The sequence below is a fragment of the Zalophus californianus genome, chromosome 10 (genome assembly GCF_009762305.2).
Source record: "Zalophus californianus isolate mZalCal1 chromosome 10, mZalCal1.pri.v2, whole genome shotgun sequence".
Classification (NCBI taxonomy): domain Eukaryota; kingdom Metazoa; phylum Chordata; class Mammalia; order Carnivora; family Otariidae; genus Zalophus; species Zalophus californianus.
Window position 1 is genome coordinate 113,917,721 of NC_045604.1, and position 21,318 is coordinate 113,939,038.

Sequence of the window (21,318 nt, forward strand, 5' to 3'; positions counted from 1 at the left end):
CCCAGAGAGGACAAGGGGGTCTGTAGCATCACAGGGCAAGAAAGTGGCAGGTGGCCCTCGATGCAGGCCCATCCTCTCCTCAAGGCTCCAGGCTGCCACTTACTCCTCTCTGCCAGGTCCCCCCGACCCAGGTAGAACCCTTAAGTCACCCTAAGCCTGAGTCCATATCGTCACCTCTCATCTGACACCCGATAAAGCCCTCTCCTCTCTCCCCACCTGCACCCCTCTGCCAGCAGCAGGGGTGGCCTTTCGAGCTGGCTGACGCTCCCTGAAGGGAGTCCAACATTCACCCCTTCTAACCCTCGGTCCCCTGGCCTGGAGTGATGGGACCTCATCCTCAGGCCTCAGCTGGAGGTCCCTTCTGAGAAGCTCTCCAGCCCACCCACCAGGCACTAGCTGGCCCTGGTCATACTCAGAGGTGAGGGTAGCTGCTCACATGCCCATGTCTACCGCCGTCTGCGCACCCGCTCGTTTGCTCTGTGCACACACAGAGAGCGCCACCGTTGAGGTCGGCCCCCCTGCCAGGGCCGCAGTGCTGGGGCGACACACACGGCTCTTGGTCCCACCTGAGCAGCAGGAGAGCGGGGTCTGCAGAGGCACAAGACCAGGCCCAGGGGCTCCGTGAGCATTTGTGGAATGGCTGTGAATGTTTCTGCCGGGAGGTGGTCACAGCTGCCATCCTGGGCCTGCCTGGAAGGCCGCTTTTCAAGAAGCAAGCTGAAATTTGTTGCAAAGAGCCCATATTCTCTGGTGTGTCCAACCAACTCCACCCCACGTTGCTAGACCACCAGCTCCTCACGGCTGCCTTCGAGAAACTTGGGGCATAAAGAGTGCATACAGAACTCTTACAACTACTAACAAAAGGACAACCCAACTAAAAAATGGCAGATCTGAAGAGGCATTTCTCCAAACAAGATACACAAATGGCCAACAAGGACCTGAAAAGACACTCAACATCATTAGTCATTAGAAAAATGCAGGTCAAAACCACAAGGAGACACCACTTCACACCCACAGCGGGGCCAGAATCAAACAGGGGGAGCAGACAGGTAGTAACAGGTGCGGGCCAGGGATGTAAGTGGTGCAGCCCCTGTGGAGAACAGTCTGGCAGCCCCTCAAACGGTTAAGTTCAGTCGTTATCAGATTCCAGCAGTTCCAGTCCTAGGTATAGACCCAAAAGAAATGAAAACACATGTCGACGCAAAAGCCTGTACGTGAATGTTCATGGCAGCGCTATAACTGTCACAGCCCCGGAGTGGAGATAACCCCAGCGCCCATTACCTGGTGGCAGTATAAATAACATACGGCCTATCCACACCATGCAATACCCCCTGGCAGTAAAAAGGAGAGGAGCGCTCAACACCTGCCACAACGTGGATGAACCCAGAGTACGTGATCCTCAGTGAAAGAGGCGAGTTACAAAGAACACGTACCATAACGTATTTATATGAAATTCCACAGTAGGTGAATCCATAGAGACAGAAGATGGCTTGGTGGTGGTCCAGGGGGACCTGGGGAGTGTTGGCAACATTGGACAGGGCCCTTTCTGGAGACCCCAGAAAGCTCTCACATGGGTGGTGGTGATGGACGCACATTTCTGTGGATATAGTAAAAGCTACTGAGTCGTAGGCTTTAAGTGGGCGAACTGTATGATACGTGAATTACATCTTGATGAAGCTGTTAGAGATTTTTCTTACTTTAACCCTAAATCAAGAATGTCCAGAAACTTGTGGACTAATGTGCTAAGCATATGTTTTCCAGTGACTTTTATTTTTTTAATTTTTTTTTTAAAGATTTTATTTATTTATTTGAGAGACAGAGAATGAGAGAGATGGAGAGCACGAGAGGGAAGAGGGTCAGAGGGAGAGGCAGACTCCCTGCTGAGCAGGGAGCCCGATGTGGGACTCGATCCAGGGACTCCAGGATCATGACCTGAGCCGAAGGCAGTTGCCTCAACCAACTGAGCCACCCAGGCGCCCTCCAGTGACTTTGAAAAATATCTAACCATTAAACTTCAAGGAGTCACCACCACTGCACACAAATCACACTCAGCAGGTCCCCCAGGCTCCACCCTCCCGTCTCACTGGCCATTCCTCTTCTAGAACCTCTGAACTTCTATCCTTCAAGATCTCGGAGGAAAAGTACTACCATCTAACTAATTCAGAATCTTCTAATGACAACTTACAAAGCTATTAGGAGCTCATAGAAAAAAGTTTTCCTTAAAAAGAACTATTAATCATGGATTTTAATTTTTTATTGCTATGGTCACAAACCACAGCTGCTTTCATATTCAGACCACAGGCACCGGGGGGTGGGAATGGCGCGTGCAGCCTCCTCAGGTCCTGGGCCCGGGCCCCGGGGTCCTCAGCGGAGTGGAAGCTGCTGGCCACAGGACCCCAATCAATACCAGACTCAGGACATGGTCAGCAGAGGGTGCCAAGGAACACCTGGATCCAGCCCAGCAGAAGCAGCAAGAAGGACAACGGAGACAGCCTGTAAGCCCCCAGGCTGTGCCCACCCTGCCCGGTGGGGGTCGGCTGCCCAGGAACACGCTGCACGCTGGAGCCTGGTGACCTCAGGACACCGACCACGGCCCTGGCTCTGGCAGTCTAGCCGTCAGGCCTGAGCATGTGCTTGCCCTTTCTGGTCTCAGTCTCTCCAACTGCCCAGAGGCTCTCAGCCCTGGACAAGCAGGACCAGGCATTCGTCCTGCTATAAAGGGGCTGGGGACGGAGAGGTCAGGAGAGAAGTGAGCCTTCCAGGGACCCAGGAGCCTGGCTGTCCCACCGTGCCAGATCTGTACATTCAGCTGCTCCCATGACCACAGGTGGTGCCTCCACCGTGGCTGCTGAGGCCGGCCCGGCCAGGGCGGTGGCTGATGGGGGGAGACTGGGTAGAGGGGAAGGGGGAGAGGCCGGGGCAGTGAGGGGGGGGGGAGGGGGAGGCAGGGCACCCTGGACTTTGGGCTCAAACTTGGGCAATCTTCGCTACTTCTCTGAACCCTGGCTTCCTCATCTTTATGCGGCAGAACAACAGCAAGAGTAATAATACTTCCTGTAACCCCCGGAGGCGTTTTGAAGATGAAACAGCAGCTGTGTGAACCCTGGGCACAGAGCCCGCTCCTGAAAGGCTGGGGCGGCAGCGCCTGCACACGGCAGCCTCTCAGGCAACGTTACCAGTACTGCTGCACTTACAACCCACACCGGGCATCCCCTCCACAGGTGTTCACACAGGTAATCCCACGGAAGGACGGGAAGAGCACCCTTGTGGCATCGAGGGACTGGAAGTAGCCCTTCTGCCTCAGCTCCCCTGTGAGAGGCCACAACCTCTCAACTGTCTCCCCTCAACAGAGGGGCCAAAACCACAAAGAAGCCCAAGGAGGCTGGGAAGTTCCACGAGGAGCCCAGGCCCATCCCAGGCCTCATTTCCTTCCAGAATGTTGCACGGGGAGCCCTCACCCGCCCCCAGGCTGCATACCCTCCAGCTGTGTGGACCCCTCCCCAATCATCCCTCCTGAGTCGGGGGCTGCATGAACCACACTGGTTGTCCACACTCCTGCATCCAGCCATCTTCCTGAGACAGGCAAGCCCACCACAGCCCTGTTTCCTATACCGATTCTCCTGAAGGAGATGGGAACTTCCCTTTCTGCACAGACACAGGGAAGGGGGTGCCTGTGCTCACGGACCCCCGACAGCAACAGGGGTGGCTTCGCCGCGCCTCGGTGTGGGGCATTTGCACCAGATCCCGGCAGCCCCAGGCTTTCACTCTGTCCTGGTGTCCTTCATCTTGCCCACCTGCTCCGGGCAGCCCCAGATCACAGACAGGCCAAGGGGACCCTCCGGGAAACCCCTGGCGGGACATCTGTCCCAAGGAAAGGGAGCAAGAGGCCCCAAAACACCCTGGACACAAAATCATACCTTCGGTCACAAGTTACAAACTAGCAGCTGTATTTTGTTTGGCCTCCAAGGTATTTGGAATGCTTCCCAATTAGTTACCATCATTTTTGAAATTTGAAAATTAAGCAGGAAAAGATAGTTGTATTTCTAGCTTATCCTGAAAACTGGGTATCAGGACCGATGGCCAAGATCTGGTGAACACAAGGCAGCTGCCCCTTCCGGTGGAGCCCAGGCCTGGCAGCTCGCAATCCGCCCGCCCCCAACCACCAGCATCAGGCTCACACAACTTGCGTGGTCCTCGTGGGCACTTGGAGGTGCAACCCCCACTTTAAATGCAATGAACTCTGTCTTGCCAGTGCACAAACGGCCTTGTTGGGGTTAACAAGAGATGGAGGAGCCACCTTGGACCAAATGGGTGACGCAAGCCCCCGCACCATCAGAGTGGATATCAAAAACACGGATGCTCCCCGTGAACTTTCTTGGGTCGGCCTGGCTTTCATATACCCCTTCTCCACCATCCCACAAATGTTCATATGCCAATGAATGCCTTAATTGTTATTCTGGGAGCATGGTTTCCATTTTATGCAACAGGAAACTACAGTGGGTGGGGGTGGTCAATCCAGTCCACTGCGAGTTTTATAAATAAAGCTTTACTGACAGACACCCATGCCTGTTCACTTACATTTTGTTTGGCTGCTTTTGAGCTAGGACAGCAGACCTGAGCAGCTGAGACACAGACCATATGGCCTACAAAACTTAAAATACCTATCAGCTGGCCCTTTATAGAAAATGTCTGCAGATCCCTGAGCTGTGCAGGAGAGGCAAAAGTCACCTCCTTTAGGAGCATTCTTTGGTGTCCATATCTGGGTTCCTTGTTTAAAATACTTATGCTCGCTGGGCACCTGGGTCAGTCGTTAAGCGTCTGCCTTCGGCTCAGGTCATGGTCCCAGGGTCCTGGGATCGAGCCCCGCATCGGGCTCCCTGCTCCGTGGGGGGCCTGCTTCTCCCTCTCCCACTCCCCCTGCTTGTGTTCCCTCTCTCGCTGTGTCTCTCTCTGTCAAATAAATAAATAAAATCTTTAAAAAAAAACAAACAAAAAAACCCACTTATGCTCGCTGGGGTAGGAATGATCTGCCACTGGATGAAGCAGGGGACGGGGAGGACCGGGGAGGCCAGGGAGAGGAGGTGAGGGTGCAGGACCTCTGTGTTGCTCGCTTGCCTTGATGGGGAGAAAGCCCAGAGTGGTCACCCGCAGTTCACCCCAAAACACCTCTGGGAGGAAACACTGCGTTTTCCACCAGAAATTTGGTGCCTGTGCACTCTAGCACAGACCCATCTCTGCCCTTGGCACCCAGTCCCAACCAGCCCCCGGCACTTACTTCATGGGTTTGAACAGTGCTTGCCCATAATTCTGGAACGTCATGATGAGCTTGAGCTGCGTGCCCCCCGACTTCATGGCTGCAAGGGAGAGGGAAAGAGACACGGGGTCACTTGCTGCCCTCAGACTCCTCCCTCTGTGGGCTAGTGAGGCCAGCTCCCACTCTGGTCCCACGGCCCCACGTGGGCCTCTCGATGTGGCTGAGGGTGCCCATTCTGCCTCGGAAGTCTGGGGTTTCCAGCAATGATGCTGAGAAATACTCCCACCAGATATTTAGGTGCTGGGGCTGGGGGCAGAATCTCTCTGACAGTCTGACCCTCCCATAGGGAGTGGTCAGCCCTGGGCAGCAGAATAGCCAGGAACCAGGTAGATGCTGTCCCCCAGTGCCTAGGGGGCTGGCTACAAGGATGGAAGGTGCAAGCCAGGGGAAGGAGGCTAAGGCAGTCATAGCAGATGACGGTGGCTTGGATGGCAGAGATGGGGAAAATGGAAGAATTAACAAAATATTAGGCGGTCCAAGGAACCATTTAGTGGAGTAGGTGTGGGGCGTGGAGGGAAGAGAGGAACCTAGGTTGACTCTTGGATTCCAGTTGGGAGCAGTGGATGAATGGGGAGGAACGTGCATGGAAGTGAAGGTCAAGGCCAGGTGAGTAGGGATGACTGAGGGGTGCCATACGGGGGTGCGCCATACCGGGCGTGCGCCATACCGGGGGTGTTCCATACCAGGGGTGTGCCAAACTGGAGGTGCACCATACTGGAGGTGCACCACATTAGAGGGGCACCATGCTCGGGGGCTTTTGTATGAAGGAGCCCTGAGGCTGGAGTCTCTGCTCAGCTTCCTATGGCCGGGTGCCCTAGAAGGAGCCTCCACTCTCCCTCATCTTGGTTTCCCCCGTGTTAGTTGGGGCACGGAGGCCTGCCCAGCCTCCTTCATGGGGCTGTGGTGAAGGTCAGGACAAATAAGGACAATGCAGTGCTACAGGTCAACCACATCACATTACAAAGCAGGGCTGCTGTCACCATCAAGTGGGTAATGCTCGTGGAGCATCTAGAGTGGCGCAGGGCCCATGGCACATTCAAGACGGCAGACCGCCACAGGAGTGTGAAGAAGAACCAGGAGTTCTGAGCTCCCTGAATGTCTTCGGTGGCTCTCATGGCCTCTGTAAGGGCCCAGGTCCAGCCCTACTCCTGGGTTCCCAGCCCAGCCACTTGCTAGTTCCTTCCTCTGCAACGTCTGTGGCCAGGAGAGCCTGGCTGCCTTGGGAGCGCCCTGGTCTTGGGGTCCAGGAGGCGGAGCTGAAGGCACAGTTCCCCCAGACCGGTGTGTGACTTGGGTCTGTCTGACGCTCTCCCATCGTGAGCCCTCCGCAGGAAAACAAACCCCCCTCCTAATTCCACTTCCCTCCCAAACACTGGAAATAACCTAAAAATGCCCAATCCTGGGGGCAGAAGCACAATGCACGGGAATCCCACGTGAGGGAATACTAGGTAGCCCTCTTAACGGTACCAAAGACTCTCTAATGATGCAGCAAACCGCTCATTATTTTATTGTTAAACAAAGCAGCTTAGGAAGCATTTACACTCTGTGAGCTGCCTTCTTTGGAAGGTGTGTATGTAAGTGCATGGGAAAACCTGGATGCACAGTAAGAAGCTACAGCCCAGTGCTTACCCCCCAAGAGTAGAACCACAGATGATTTCAGTTTCCTTTTTTCCCTTATCTGTGCTTTCTAAATTTCAACAATGAACATTTATTACATTTTTAATAAGATGAAAACAGAAGTGATCATTAAGAAAATTAGTGGCCCGATTAAGCCCTATTCGGTATCCCCATTTCCATGTAATAACTGGGGTTACTGGATTTAATTATTCCTTCCCAGGCCAATCGGGGACAGCACATCAGCTCTTTCCAGGGCCTGTAATCCTGGTTTTCTTGAATAATAAATTATTATGCAAATCTGGTCAGTTTAGTCATTCTTGTTCTGGAAGTGAATCTCAATGCACTGCTGACCGGTGTTTTCCACTGCATTACCAGCTCCTCTCCACGGACCAAGCAAGTAACTAGAAATTAATGGGCCTTAGACTCCAAGGTGACTAAGAACTCTGGAAAGGCCAGGCTTTTGCTACCTGCCCTGGACACCACCTTTCTCTTGTCTGGGGACATGTGCCTTCCCACCAGGGTCCACCATTCACTCTGCCAAGCTGGGATAGACCGCTGGAAGAGACTTGGAGTTCTGCTTGAAAATCAGGTATGGTCGGCAAAAACCCACATGCAAACTGCCTGAAGTCATGGCAAAGGCCAGGTGTTCGTCTGGGATGGGGGAGAGGCGGACGCCCCCACAAGTCTGTGCTTGGAGTGGGTGGCCCTGCTCTGCTGCTGCAGACGAGCCTGGGGAGATGGTCAGGGCTGAGGGCCCCGGTGGCAGAGCCGGGACACTAACCAGGCCTCGAGGAGGAGGGTGTGAGTTTGGGGTTTCTTCCTGAAGCCAGACTTGAGGAATCTTGCCCCCGCGTGTGGGAGAGAGGGGTGGGAGCAGAAGCAAACTTCCGAGAGAAGCCCAGGTGTGCAGCAAGGGCCCCATGTGAGAGGCGGTGGACGTGCCCTCGCCCGGTTGGGTCTCCATGTTTCTCAGGGGACAGAGGCCTGTCAAAACCTGGCCAACCTCAGCCCTGAGGGGCACCTGACTGAGCAGCGAGCCCACCGTGGGCTCGAGAACAGGCTAAGGCCAGGGTTGTCCTGGCACACATCCAGTGGCACGTCCCCAGAAGACACCCTGAACAAGCCCCACGGGCCACCACCTTCTCTCCATCCTCACGGCCCCACCCAAATCTGGGCCTTATTGCCATCAAATCACTAACACACGAGGGGCACCGACCTGGCAGCTTGGCTCAAGCCCCAGTGACGGCGCCTCTTGTACACACTCTCCTCTCCCCAGCTCGCCTCCCACGGGCATGTCCCACCACTCAGACCACGGATGTCAGCTCTGTCTGTCCTGCTATCCTCGAGAGCCATATCCCCCAGCTATGCATTAATATATGGTATGAATTAGCATTGACTAGTGATCATTAATGACATGCATCAGTAATTATACATGCTAATATACACTGACAGAACACCCTATACTTTATTCTAATGGTCGTGGATGCTATAAATTCCATGACCACTAAGACACTTGGACACTGTGGGGTTTTTCTGTCTTTCCCCAGAACACAGCCCCCCTCAGAAGAACCAGAACGGGAACTGCATCTCTTAGGACCCTCCTAGGAAGCATCCTCCCTGGGAGGAGAGAGATAGCCCTGAAAGGAAAAGGGGTGCCATCCTGGCCGGGGACCCCAACACTGCCACACCGAGGAGGCGTGAGTGGTGGGACACACAAGGCGCTGGGCTCTGCCTTTAGCTCATCCTGTGTCACACACCTCAGTGCCAGCAGGGACAAATGACCTGGGTCACTCAGCAAGTTGTTTCCCATGGAAACCAGGGTCAGCACCACCAGGTTCCCCATTTCTAACAAGAAACCTCAACCCATATTTTGGTGAGCCACCTCCTGACTTTTAAAGGAACTAATTCTACTGAAGAGATCGGTGGCCCACACAAACACACCCATGTGTAAGGCACTGCCAGGCCACCCGTGGGGGCCTCTGGGACTTGGGATCCATGTTTGTCCTTCGGGATCATGGTCAGGCAAGTGGCCTGAATACTTTCCCAGCCACTGCCTTGCTTTAAGGCCCAGGGTGGCTCAGATCTGAGGGATATGATGCCAGGAGCACTTAGGCCAGCTCTTCTTCCCTGCCCACCCCACACGCCTCATCCCCTGGCAGGAGTGGGATCTAACCAGTGGCCTAGACCCCTGGGCGCCATGCAGAGCCCCTTTTCCTGCCCTTGGGCATCGAGGGAGAGCAGCATGCTGCGTGTCCACCTGTCCGTCATCGGTGGGCGCCCCGGGGCGGGCATTGAGGGGGCTGCTCTGAGTGAGGGGCTGAAGGAGGCTCTAAGGGCCAGGGTCCTCCTGCCCACTTGCTGTGAGACCCTGGCAGGCCTCCACCAAACTTCAGTCCCTCACATGCACGCCCAGGACACGTTGGAGCTATAACTGCCCCCAGTCTCCGCTGCTGCCCGCTGCGTAGCCAAGCTCTTTAAGATAGCTCACTTTTATTATGATAATTAAATTGACTTAAAAGAGAAAGTACAGCCCTGCCCCAGCTGGAAACCAGCACTCCCTGGAACTAGAAGGAATACCAGCGGAATACAGGCCTGTTGGATCCTGGAAGCCCCAGCTACTGTCTGCTCAAGATGGAGAAAGCAGGTGCCGGGGCATTTGCCTGGGCTTTTGTCCTTGATCTTGGACCAGATGGCTGGAAGGAAACCTGAGGAGGGGCTCAGCTATTTGCCACCTTCTGTGGTGCCTTGCCGGCAACCTTCCTTCGAGGTGGTCTGCATCCTTCCTCCCACATGACCTGAGGTGCTCCGGTGTATTGAGCATTTTCAGTTGTCAGTCTCCAGGTCAGAGAGCCAGGACCTGGAGACTGGGACCCACGGCAACCGCGCAGGGCAGGAGGGGGACTGTGACCTCTCTGGGGCTGGAACTGTCTTCCCAAGGAGCCCACCTCTGACCATTTAGACAGGGTGGCCCCCCAGGCCCTCAGGCAGCTGCCCACCCTGGGCTGCCCCAGCCGCAGCCTTTGTTCCTGGAAGCCAATTCGTCCTGGATCCTAGCTAGATCAATTAGCGCCCAGGACTTGGGTCCTGCGGAGCGGTCCTCCTTTGTTCAGGTACCCACCGCAGCTGTGTCCCAACCTGGATGGAGTAATGGTGGCGTCTTTCAGCCAGAGGCTGTCTGAACCCTCTCCATGGTAGTGTGACTTCTTTTCCTTTTTAAGCAATTCCAAGTACAGAGCAGTTAATTGTGTCATTTATTCTTTGCATCCGTAATTGTGCACGATAGCAATTTAATTATCACTGGCCCGAGCCGAAGGCGCTGCATGCCTGATTTCAAGCTGAATAGAGGTAGATAACGTCCCGAGCGTCTTTAAAGGCAGTGAACGGCCGTTACCAAGCAGCCAGGAGCCTGGCTATAAATAAATCTCTGTCGGCCACAGCAGCTGTACCGAAGGCCACACGTGCTTTATGAAGTGGATCAAGTGGTTCTGAACGGGGAGTGTTAATGGAACCCTTCCGACGGGAAGCTCTGGGAACCTTGCAGGAACCGTTCCCCATTCCAACAATGTTTCTGGGCTCGCATTTAATAGTGGATGCACACCTTGAAGATTAAAGGGACCACCACAGCTGGACAGCTATAGGGAACAGAGATCTGAGCTGGGAGCAGGGACTCGTAAGGCACCCTCCCCCGCATCTTGGAGGTCTCAGTTTCCCTGTTTACAGAAGGGGTGTTGGAAGTGGGTTGGACCTCCAGCTCTTGAAACTTAGACACTTCCTTACCCCACCACAGTGGGTCAGTGTGACTTCTATGTCTCTCTCCCATTTCACACTCAGGAGGATGGCACGGCTGAACCTTGATGCTGAGTTAGGCCTGGGCTCCTATCAAGGGGCTGCCATCCAGGCTTCTCCACGAGAACCGATCAGTGCGGGAAGGTTGCCTGATATATCCGGTGTGTCCTTCAAAGGCTGTGTCCAGCTCTGGGTCACAGCACTGCTAGGTGCAGGGGCTGCCTGCAGACACTTCCTAGCTAGGGCCTCCATTGCCAAACCTGCCCAGCTGGCTCTGCTAAGCCAAGGGCCCACCAGGGGCTGCTACCTCAAGCAGGGGGTTGGGGTCTCAGTCAAAACATCCAACTGGATGTCGGGGCAGACGTGGCCCAGAAAGCACGCATCTCCAAGGGATGCCTGCAGCCTGGCCCAGGGCCAGCCCCTCTCCTGCGGCTCCCTGTGGACCAGGGCCTTTCCACAAGCGTGAACTCACCTGGGAGCTCACCAAAGCAGCAGGGACAGTGGGGCCAAGTGCCGGCTGAGGCCTTCCACTGGCCTGTCCCGCACAGGTTGCTGTGGTCAAGGAGGCTCTGGCCTGCCCCTGAAACCCTTCCCCCACACAGACACCTATGGGCAGGGACACTGCTTAGGCTCTGTTTTTACCTCTCTCTTACTTACTCACTGAAGCCTCTCAATAGCCCAAGACATAGCTGTGTCCCAAACAGGTCCATGACCTTCATTAAAATCTCTGAAGACAGAAGTACTCATGGATTTCAAAAATTTCAGATGACAAAAGGCACAGGTAATGTGTATATCCCACATATTATGTAACAGCCCAAATGGGTCTGGGCAGAACCCCGTAATTTCCTCAGAGGAACATGTGAATATTCGCTCCAAGTGAGAAAAATAAGGATTTATAAATAGCTTTGTCAATTTAGGTTTTGTTCCCATATAAGTTCAGGTTGAGTCAGATTTTCCTGAACAAGTTACATTTGGATTTCAGATTGGCAAGCCAGAGATTACAGGCCCTAGGTTGGAACCCTCTTTCTAGAACCCACGTGAGAACCCAGAGCACTAGAGATTAATCCACTTGCCCAGAGTCACGCCAGGGCCAGACTCACACCACACACCAGATGCATCAGGCAACCTTCCCGCACTGATCGGGTACCGCACAGGGGCTGGGAAGGACCAGCTCGGCCAGAGCAGTCTGGGAGTGGGTGACAGCAGCACAGACAGCCCACCGGGGACAGACGTGCGAAGACTCGTTCCCACTCACACCACCAGGCACGACCATGGCAGAACCCTGCGGTAGGATCCCCAGGCACAGGCTCGGTCCACCATGCTCAGGCAGCCTAGGCACCCCTGCCCCAGGCAGTCAGACCAAAGTGGGCGGGAGGCGCCTCCAGGCCAGGCCCCTGGGGGAACAGGGAGGGGGGACGCCTAGGGTGGGCAATGTGCCTGCGAGCCCCAGCCGCCTGCCTTCTCTCTGTAGGTGCTCCCCGAGCTGCTGGGCCCTGTCCTCTGCACAGAGTGGCTGTCCAGGGAGAGCTGGAGGCTGTTTGTTCCCTGGGGGATATGGCGAGCTTGGCCAGCCTTCGAAATCCCAGCAGCCCTTCCTACACCCCAGACCCTGCACTTGAGTGGGGGCGCTGCAAGCACACGGTGCAAAAAAGTGGTTAATATTTACAAGCTTGGTCATATGCACCATCCTATCAGAACACATGCAATGTACCTGAGCAGCCACAATCCCATTTGACAGATGGGGAAACCGAGGCAGAGGGGGGTGCCACGGACAGCAGCAGAGCAGGATCTCTTAACATTGTACTTCCCTAAAACCATTTCTAATTTTTAAAACATTGTTCTCATTTTCCTAGAAAGCCCAGCACTCCATGCCCCCTTTTATGACAAATGCCTACACTTCATTTAAGCCCCTGGTCAGACGTCTTTTCTCATAGAAGGTGCTCCATACCCCTCCTTCTAGATGGAGGTCACCTCCTTTCTAAACCCTCCTAGATTCTATGTGAATAGTGTTCAAAGCATTTATTCTTCCTCATTGTGTGTCCGTTTCCTGCCCCCCCCCCCGGCCCCGGGCCTCTCAGGTCAGCTGTAGCAGAATTCACCCGCAACCCACTACCCAGAAAGGGGCCTGAAGTGCAGGAGATGTCCGAGGAAATCTACTGAATGGGTGAACGAGTCGGTCAAGGCCCTGGATACCTCTTCAATGGCCTCGTCTACCCTCAGGAGTGAAAGGGGCACCCTGGACGTGGCTGTCCACAGGACAATCTCTGTCGTGCACACAGACTGCTTCCCAGCACCACCTGAAGCCTCTGACACCTGCAAGGGGCAGGAGAGAGGCTGAGCTTCTCACGGGGAGGGCCGAGGCCGGGCTGGGGTCTGGGGAGGTGCTCAGACTCCTCCTGTGCAGCCAGCTAAGAGAAGAAACACCAGCTTTTTCCTGCGCGATCCCTTTCACAAAGGTGAGCAATCACATGCTAGAGAAAAGCTACACAGCAAGGCAGATGCCCAGCAAACAGCTCAGTACTGGGCAGAAAGAGCCAAAAACAGCCCTTAAAGACCTCTGGAAAACCCACTTGTCAGCCTCACTCCCTTGTGTCATCAGCTGGACGGACCCCCAGGATACCGGGCCCCTTTCAGCCTCGGTGTTGCTTAGGGGCACACCAAGAAGACAGTGTCTGGAACTGCCTACTCCACAGCACTGGGTGGGGACCGACACCCACGTTGCTCCCAACTGGCCCTCCCTCCACCCCTTCCCAGCTGTGTGTCCCCAGGCTAGCTTCCTGCAAAGCCCCCAGGACTGTTTTTTCCACCCCAGGGCCTCAGCCCATCCCTCACCGCCCCTCGGAGCCACTAGTGACTAATGCGGACCTTCACAAACAATGGCCTCCAGGCCTGGGGACGGTGGCAGCAAACCGCCATGCTGCTGCTGACACATTTCCCTGAAATCAGTAATTGGATGCCTTTTTTTGTCCTGAAATTCAGCAGATCCCAGAGTATTCAGCCATGTTGCCTCTGAATTACTAAGCGTATGGGCCTCCACCCGAGACAGAGCTGAGCCCTGGTCACTCCCTGGGCACAGGAAATGGCAGGAGCACCTGGCAGAGCTCTGGTGCAAAGCTGGTCTCTGAGCTCAGCCCTGGGTCTCCCTGCTGTGCTGAGGGAGGGGGCCCAGCCATCAGGGGCGCATGCCCCTTCTTTACCCTGTAGCCTAGAAAGTGCCCCTCCTCAGGTGGGTAAGCAGAATGCAACAGGAACGGCTGTGCGGCACCCCTCCCTCCCTCGCTAGCCTTGCGAAAGCAGGCGGTAGCCCCTGAACCACTGACGGCATCGAGGGTGTCCCTCCTCTCCCTTCGAGGCCCTGCAAGCTTGTCCCTCGAGAAGGCTGCCCGTATCAATCACTCCAGGAAGTAATGTTCCAGCAAGGAGCAACGGCTTCCCAGCTCTCCTGCAAAGGAAAGCCAAGCCCCCAGCACACCTGACCCCGTCGGAAGGCTCAGGGAGGGCACCTACCGACACTGGTTATCTTCTGAGCACTGAGGTCACGCAGGAGGGCTTCGATTGCTGGGTTATGTCTGGAGTAGAGTTCATACCGGTTAATGCCGATGTGGAACTTAAGCCAGTTGGGGTAGGAGTCCACTGCCACCTCCCCCGTGGGCAAGAATTCGTCATTTTCAGCACCTTCACGTGGCCTACAGAAAATGAAGGGGACCCGGAGTCAGCAGGGAAAGAAGGGAGTGGAAAAACTGCGTGAATACCAACTTGGCGTTGGTGCCAATGCCAACGTTTTAACTTTGGATCCAAACAAATGCAGATTTGTTCAAAGATGCCTCTGCCCAAACAGGACTTTGCAGACTTCTCCTGTGGCTGTTGTTGTACTAACTAATAACATATCTAAACTGTAATTCTTACTTACCCTCAGGAGACGCCCAGACAGCTCTAACTAAATCAAGACCAAGCCCAGAACTTCAGTGCCAGGCCCTACCGAGCCTGTCCTGGGGTCACGAAAACAGCCCGGCAAGTGTGACGTCAGCTTGGGGTATGAGAGGCTGTCAGCTCTTCCTGGGGACAGACAAGCGAGCCTTCTTTGACCACAAATTGTGTGCACATCAGAGACACATCCTGCCTGTCAGAAACCTTCCCTGGGCACTCTGCTTTGGTTCCAGCAACCAAGGGTAGAAATGATGCAAGAAGCTAAATTTGATTTTAATGAGAGCAGTCCTGGGTGGGGAGAGAGGAAAGAGGCAGGCACTCACTCCTGCGGAGGCCCGACATGAGGACCTGCTGCCCATGTGGCCTGTCCTTACATCTCTGGAGTCAAGGGGCCAGTCTGCGGGAGGACAGAGCCTATCTGCTGCTGGGCTGGAGGGAAAGTGGAATTTGTCTTAGCTCTAACACACCTGCAAATGAGGCCCTTCTGGCCCCAAGCCCTGTCCTACCAGGGCCACAGCAATGACCCCACAGTCCTGGGCTCTGTCCTTCCTGTGAAGAGCCCCAAGCCTGGGCCACTGCTCTGATTCTCAAGTTTCTGAGCATTTCCTTGAACCTGGCCAGCAGAAAAAGCTCAGATGCCACCAAACACCGTGGTGTATTTAGACAGAAAAGCCTGGGCCTAGTCAAATTTCAGGGTAGAAAGGGTTTGTATAAGATGTTTTGGGAAGCCGCCTCCCCCCCCCCCCCCCCCCGGGGTTGCTTGGGTAGCTATTTATTCTGGCCTTGCTGCTAGTTAATATTTCACTACTCCAGGCTGCAGAATCTGCTTATTCTGAACTGTGTGGCTGTGGAGGGCCTGGGGGGGAAGGGTTTAAACCGGCACAGCTTAAGGAGATGCTCCTGAGGATGCTTCTCACCTTTTATGAAGCTGTCACCCAACGGGGCTGGCAGCATTCCAAGGGCAGCTGCTGTTTGCACCCCAGCTGGGAGAACCCTTTTGTTATGCCTCATTGGGGCCAGCACGCCCCTCTGCTAATTTTGTTCTCAGCGACTGGCTTACAAGGCTCATTAGGCTTCTGCAGACTTTCCTGATGTGTCCACTGGAGAAATGTTGCCGGGTATCTGAAAGCTCGGTGGCCAGCAGCTCCCCAGGGAAAGGTTAGGGGCAGTCTCTCTCATTCACTCCTTTGCTGGCTGGTGCATGCATTGCCTGACTTAGTTTCCAGAGCCAGCGACCTGGACCTCGCAGGCCAGCACTGCTCTCCTATAGAGTCAGCACTGACCCTCCCTCGACTCCACAGGGAGTAGCTCCCAAACCACCCAGCAGCCCTTCTCAAGGAGGCAGTCATTCTGGAGACAAAGGCACTGCCCTGAGCAAGAGGCAGCATCCTCTCCTGCCTCACAAAGCTCCCCTGGGGGGGGGGGGGAGGGGGCGTGGGGGTTGGGGACTCTGCCATGGGGGGGGTCCATGCCCCCTGGGGGTTCCCGAGCCCCTGGGCTCCTTTAAACAATGCCTGGGATGTGCAAGGGCATTTCCTGGGAAGGGGAGCACAGGTTGATGGCTGCTTGAGGGTTTGGGGCCTGGCAGCACCCACCCTGAGCTGCCTCTCGCCTCACTCACCAGTCAGGATTCTCAGCTGCCGCCTTGGGGTTGAACCTGATGTCGCTGTTCACATTGAAGAGGACGTCGTCCTCCGACAGCGGTGGAACCGACACCTGGTAGAGTGGGTGTTCAAAGAGCCTAGCCAAGAGAGAGCTGTCCCCGCTCGGGCCAGGGGGCGGCGCCGACCGACGGGGTCCGGGATCTCCGAGCAGTGGTCGGTGCGCGGGATCGCGGGCCCGGGGACTGCCGGGTTCCTGCCCCTGCAAGGCGCCTTCGGCCGGCTCGGCTGCGGCCGGCAGTTTCTCCAGCGAGTGGGATGTGAGGTTGGAGGAAGGGTCGGAGCTAAAGTCCTGCAGGATACGCAGCGTGTGTTTGTTGGGCCAGCCTGCGTCGCCGGCCGCGGACGAGGCGGCCGGGGGCTCCCCCGGGCGGCCCCGCGCCTTGGCCCAGCCAGGCGCCGCCGCCTCGACCGCGGGTTGCGCGCACGAGCAACCGGGTTCCCCCGAGGGCCGCACGGCGCGCCGCTCCAGTTTGGGCAGCAAGTCCAGCACGATGTGCAGCGCGCAAGCCACCAGGAACACCATCAGGATGAGCACGCGGAACCTGCGCACCAGGATCATCTTCATGGCCGCGCCGGCGAGCGCGGCCTGGGCTCCGGGCGACCTCCTAGAGCGCGCTCCGCCCGTGCCCCAGCTAGTCTTGGCTTGGCACGAACGCAGTGCCGAGGCACAGGTCAAGGTCCATCTGGCGTCGGACAGCTACCAGCTCCAGGGCTGTCCCCCGGCCCGCACCACGTGTAGGGCGCCCACCGCCAAAGAGCCCGCTCGCCGGGCCATCTCGGGGCCGTTCCCTCTCGCCTCTCCGGAGTGGCCGCGCCCTCAGCGGCCGGGCCTAGCGGCCCTCGTCCGCGGAGCCGGGTGCGCAGCCGGGTGAGGCCCCGCGCACTCAGCGGCCGGCTGGTGGTCTCTGCGCTCATCCGGCGCGCAGGGGCCCGACGCTGCGGCCCATCTAGGCCAGGGCGCGGCTGCCTGGGGGTGGCGGTGGAGATGGCGCGGCGCGGCGCAGTCCCCTCCGCGGCTCCGTGGGCCGCGCCAGGCGCCGGGCTGGCCAGGCGGAGAAGGGGCGGCTCCTTCGAGCAAGGCTCGTCTCTCTCACGCTGCGGTCCGGAGGCGGAGACCTGGAGGGGGAGCAGGGCGCTGGGCCGCGGGGACAAGGAGGGGGCGGGTACGGGGTTGGGGGGCGCACGGCGCGGCCGGGGAGGTCTCCGGGCAGGTGCAGCGGCCGTCCCCCGAGCGCAGCGCCCGCGCGGCCGAGCCTCTCGGCGCCCCGCGCCCGGGCCGGCAGATATCTGAGAGCCGCGGAGCCGCCCCCCGCGTCAGCGCCCGCAGATTGGCGGAGACGCAGCCCCGCGAGTCACGGCCAGGCCCGAGCCGACTCCGCTCCTTCTCCTTTCTCCTCCCCTCGGCCGCGCCCCGCGTTGCTTCTGCAGCTCTGGGCCCGCTAAGGAGAGGGCGCCTTCTTTCCTCGGTGGCCGAGCGAAGACGGAGAGACCCGAGAGACGAAGGCCGGGGGGCTCGGGCGCGGCGAGCCGGCTCCTGCAGCACCGGGAGCGCGCGCGGGCGATGTCTAGGGGGGCTCTCCGGCCAGGCCGCCGTACGTAGGACCTCCGCCCGCCCGGGGCCGGCCGCCGCCAGCTGCAGCCTCCAGGCTCCTCCCCAGATGAGCCGAGGGCCAGAGCCCAGGCCAAATCCCTCCCCGGAGCCGCTGGGCGTCTGCGCCGCCGGATGAGCTCCCCGCCGGGTGGCGATCTTGTGCCCCCCGCCCCCCGCCTCGGGAGGCCCCCCGCGCGCCCCGGGACGACGGGGCGCCGCCGCCGGAAAGACGAGAGGAGCTCAGTATTTCGCCCAAATAGCAAATCCGGAGGGGATGCCAGAGCAGCTCCTGCACCCGGCTGGGGGGCCCCACCCCACCCCAAGGGGACACGCCTGCGCCTTAACTCTGATGGCGCGAGCGCCCCCGTGCTAGGATACGCTTGGCACAGAGAGGTACCTGGTGTTTGCGGAGGCCGCACCTCCCAGGCTTTTGAGTGTGTGTGCGTGTGCGTGTGCGTGTGCGTGTGTGTGTGTGTGTGTGTGTCTCATTTGCTTCTCTAGATATGGAAAATCAGCCACCCAGACCGAGGGGCGTGGCACTTCTACGTGGCCTCTTCCGTCTTTTGGGCCCACACAACTTCTGGGCCCCCAGCCCCCAATAGGGAATATTAATGTGGACGTCAGTCTAAAGTCCTGGTGAGAAGGGTTAAGTGAACCTGGCCGGGGAAGGCAGTCCAAACATACCCATCGCCAAGCAAACAGGCTGTCTGCCCCATGCCCTCCAGGCGCTGCAAATTGTTTTCAGTCTCTGGCAGGACTGAGAGGGAAAGCAGTCTCTGGTGGGGGGCCTAGGAGGGAGCCCCTGCTTTCATGTCCACTTTCTGTGCTGCCTGGGCATCTCACTGCCCTCTCTGGACTTCAATTACCTCCTCATCCCTGAGACTCAGTATTGAATCTCCAGGTCTGGCCCAGGCCCTAACATGCAGTAGGCATCCACTAGATGCTTGGTGAAGGAGAGGAGTCCCAGCCCAGCTGGTCAGTGAAGTAAGGGTCTCTGAAGCCATTGGAAGTAAATGAAATGGTCACCGGGCCCTTCTGGAGTTGGAGCTGGAGGTTGGAGGGGGCAGGGTGTGAAGGTGGGTCTGACCTGGAGATGGAGCTCCCCTCCCTCCCACACTGCACCATTTGTGTGCAGAAGAGGTAACTGGGCAAAGTTACCCAGAGAGGCCAAGGAGATGATGTCCAAGCAGAGATGGAGGTTGGTGAGTAAGCCCCTCCCCCTTCCACTGGGGGAGCAGAACCATGAGCCCCACAATATCTCCCTTGGCCTTGGGGTTCTGCAGTCTCTGGCCCCCTCAGCCCTTCCCTGGTCTGTGTCCTCAGGGTGGCCGTGGGGTGACCTGACCCCATGAATCATAGACATCATGTAGGGGGCCTCACTGGGGCTCACAGGGCACTTATTCATGCCCCTCCCCCGATGGATTCCTCGGGGATCCTGTTCACCATTGGATGGCTCTCTTGCCTAGGTCTTGGTTCACCTCAACTACCACCTTGAAGAGGCATTGTCTTGCTGACCAGATGGTTTTGAAGTATCCTCACCCCCTTTCCTCAATGTCTGACTACTCTATTTTCCTAGCAACACCCGCCACTATCTGGAGGTAACATCTTCTGTTCTTGTTTATGGCTTGTCTCCCCTAAAATGCATATGCCCCACTATGTAGGAGCCTCCCACCGTGCCTTGTTCACAGCTCTGCCCTGGTGCAGAGCAGGGGCTCAGAGCAGACCACAAGCCACCATCCAACTCAAGGTCAGGCCTTAGCAGGCTTAGGTACACACAGGAAATGGCCTTTGAAAAGAGCACGTGCTACAGGGACGGAGCATGAAAACCCTTGGCCAGATTTTTCTGCCGGGTCCCTTTATACTTTGCTCTGAGGAGTAATTTGATTTGGTTCAATCCATTCATCCACGGAAATCACAAAAATACTGGGCTGCAGTGGTGGGGACGGCGTTCCCTGGTGGATTGTGGAGGGAGGGGTTTTCCAGGCAGAGAGGGAGCAAGCAGCCTGGGTACAGGATGTAGATGTAAGGTCTTTTTGGGTTCTTTGTGGCTGGGTCCCTGGGGACGGGCAGCATGGGGAGGCGCCGCTTGCTCTAAAGTGCTTAGGGCAGCAGAGAAGTCTGCTGGTCACTCCTCAGTCCTGGTTAAAGCACAGCGGAGGCGAGCCTCTCACCCTAAACCTCCCCTGGGTGTGCGAAGCCACCAGCTGGCCTGGCTGAGAAGCCGCCATTAATACAGGGCTCCTTTAGGTGACCGGAGGTGAGGCCCAGGAAGAGCGGCAGTGTAGGAGACGCATAATGGTGACTGTTGAGTGAGGGATGGAGGAGCCAGGACAGCATCATCTGTGACATGGAGCCCCCACCTCAAGGACGAGGGTGGGGAAGACCCTTGGGGTTTGCACAACCGGGTGAGGAGGCAGAGCTGCTGGAGAAAGACTGTCCTGGGAGCTGCAGGCCTATCAGCGGAAGATGACTGGTTTTCCTGGCCAAATGGCTGGAGAACATTCCAGAAGGGCCCAGGAGGGAGGCCCAGAGGGACCCACCCACTAAGTCCTGGCACCTACATGTCTCAGACCCTTCGATGTTTTCCTAAGGATTACTCATCCAGGACCCAGCAGGGAGGCTTCTGGGGCGGTTGACCACAGGCCAGCCTTGACCACAGGCTATTCTGGGAGCTGGGGGTGGACAGGCAGCAGGGAGGAGGAGCAGGTCATGGTCTTCACGGCGCACCTGTGTCCAGGCATCATGGGGTGTGCACTTTTAACCCTTGTCTGCTAGCACCAGAGAAAGTGGAACTGGACTTGGCGGGCAGGGGTGATGGGGTAACAGGCCTGGCTAGCAGAACTTCCCAGGAGAGATTGGCCCCCCAGGAGAAGGTGAGTTGAGACCACTGTCCTCTGTGCTGGCTTTGAGGGACTCCTGGGGTGACTTGGAACAGGGGGAGTGGGGAAGCATTCAGTGGACAAGGTGGGGCCTCTGGCTCATTCATTCCTCAGCCACAAGGCCATAGCCTGAGGGGTCTTTGAAAAATAGAGCTTCTTTGTTCTAATTTAAAGCAACAGGTCAAAAAGCCAAAAATGAACAAATAACACAATAAAAAACTTGACTTTATTTTGGACATTTTGGTTTGCTCAAATGCATGATTTATATTCTATCATTCACAAAGAGCCACAAAACTGACCATCTTTTGACCATAAGGGAAATGTTAAGAAATTGCAAAAGCGGTTAATCTACAGTCTGGTCACTGTGTGTGTGCATATACACATTCCTGCAGAAACACGCATACATGATCTTCAGTCTGTTCATTGAACACAACACAGTTTAATAAAAACAAGAGCTAAGTTTTAAAACTATTTCTACCTGGAAATTAATACCACAAATAAAAACTCATATATATAATTTGGGGGTCATGAAGGAAAGCA

At 56.6% G+C, this 21,318-nt stretch overlaps 1 protein-coding gene across 1 annotated transcript in view; it reads right to left on the minus strand.

The window, feature by feature from the left end:
- Nucleotides 1-17,464, minus strand: part of FAM20C (FAM20C golgi associated secretory pathway kinase) — a 45,232-nt gene extending 27,768 nt beyond the window's left edge. Inside the window, exons 1-3 of the mRNA XM_027613127.2 lie at nucleotides 16,266-17,464; nucleotides 14,225-14,403; nucleotides 5,276-5,354 (exon numbers count right to left, since the gene is read on the minus strand). Of these exons, the coding sequence (XP_027468928.1) occupies nucleotides 5,276-5,354; nucleotides 14,225-14,403; nucleotides 16,266-16,873 (866 nt within the window). The 5' untranslated portion in view covers nucleotides 16,874-17,464. The remainder of the gene's footprint in view (nucleotides 1-5,275; nucleotides 5,355-14,224; nucleotides 14,404-16,265) is intronic.
- Nucleotides 17,465-21,318: the final 3,854 nt, after the last annotated feature.